The sequence below is a fragment of the Aplysia californica genome, unplaced genomic scaffold, assembly GCF_000002075.1.
Source record: "Aplysia californica isolate F4 #8 unplaced genomic scaffold, AplCal3.0 scaffold00001, whole genome shotgun sequence".
Lineage (NCBI taxonomy): Eukaryota > Metazoa > Mollusca > Gastropoda > Aplysiida > Aplysiidae > Aplysia > Aplysia californica.
The window spans coordinates 5,867,209-5,868,796 of NW_004797271.1; the positions used below are offsets into that span (position 1 = coordinate 5,867,209).

At 43.5% G+C, this 1,588-nt stretch overlaps 1 protein-coding gene across 1 annotated transcript in view; it reads left to right on the top strand.

The window, feature by feature from the left end:
* The first annotated feature begins 611 nt into the window (after positions 1–611).
* The window catches only part of LOC106012383, a 4,466-nt gene continuing 3,489 nt past the window's right edge, over positions 612–1,588 (top strand). The window contains exon 1 of the mRNA XM_013085249.2: positions 612–816. Within this exon, the coding sequence (XP_012940703.2) occupies positions 646–816 (171 nt within the window). The 5' untranslated portion in view covers positions 612–645. The remainder of the gene's footprint in view (positions 817–1,588) is intronic.

The following is a 1,588-nucleotide window of genomic DNA, read 5'->3' on the forward strand; positions in this document are numbered from 1 at the left end:
AGAGAGAGAGACAGACAGACAGACAGACAGACAGACAGACAGACAGACAGACAGACAGACAGACAGACAGACAGACAGACAGACAGACACACAGAGAGAGAGATAGAGATAGAGAGAGAGAGAGAGAGAGAGAGAGGGGGGGGAGAGAGAGAATATTTTAAGAGAGGAAAAAATCCCCACGTATTTATTGAAACAAACTCATTTTCAAAGTTTGAACTACATAATAATATGTACTGTGTGTACCACAACTACATTACAGTGCATACTTGTTTTGAAATGTGTACTCATACAATTGTCATGCTGGTCCTTTCTTATAATAATATTTGCCACCAGCGTCTGTGGTGTAGAGGTTAGGCGCTTAGCTGTCGCACGCAGAAGACCCGATTTCGACTCACACTTGGGGAGACGTTTTATCGAGTTTCTCGGTCTTTTTACTGGGACGTTGTGTCCCTCGCACCCGGGTTAGCCCGAGCAGACAGGATGAAAGTATACATCCTACACTATCTACATTGTGAATATGAAATGGGTCGGGGCCGTAAAAAGCAATACTAAACTACATTAATAGAAACTTATTTTAAAAAATTACTTTTGCTTTTCTTTCACAGACGCAGAGGCAGTAACAGACGAGAAAGTATTTCCCATAATATGATGAAAAGACGGCAGTCGTGGAATCTGCTTAAAGTAAAACCAGGTCAGGAGAAAGAGCTTCCTTTCCTTATGCAATACCGCAAATACAAAGACACGAAACAGGCCTTGGAGGACCACGGCTTCTACGATGAGCACGGCTCGCATGGGAAGACAGCGGAGGAAGAGTTTGTGAGTAATTGTATTGGACATTCTATCAGACCTTTTTGTTTTTTCACACAGATTTTAGACTTTAAAAAATTATTTTTTTGATAAGTGTTTTACGGCGCTCGCAACTGCATACGGTCATATGAGCGCGCGGGACACACCTAATACTTTTAGTTGGAAGGGAATTTTGAATTTTGCCCGGGTGGCGGCCGAAGCTTACTCTTATCAATTTTAGACCACAAAGGGATCTTTAACGTGCGCAACTTACACACGGCCCTCCGAGATTTTTCGCCCTTGTCCGAGAAGGCTAGGTGTAGATCTTTCCTACCAGTAGATTAGGGGTGTGGCAGAAAGACAGCTGTAAGAAGGAGTCAAGGAGTAGTAGTAGAAAGGTTGCAGAAAGAGTCAGGAGCCCAGAGGAGGGAGCAAATGAGGTGAGGGGTGGGGGCAAAAAGAGGAGACGAAAGCAGACGACAGAATATCGCTAGAGAGCAGGAAAGGAGGTGAAAGGAGACAATTTTAGAGAAGAAAATTTTTCGGTCGCTACCCGGATTCGAACCCGGGACCTTTGAATGAGAGGCCAACATCTTAACCTCTAGGCCATGAGAGCCCCCTGATTTTAGATTTGAGATCTGAGTTGGGTTTTGGATAATAATATTTTGATCAGCGAGAAAACTTTGGGAATGGAAGGGTCATGTCGTTTGTGCGTTGTTGTCGTCGCCAGGGATGTCATTGATATTTATTGTTTGATATTTGCTGTTGTATTGTTGTTGTTGTTGTTGTTGTTGTTGCTGTC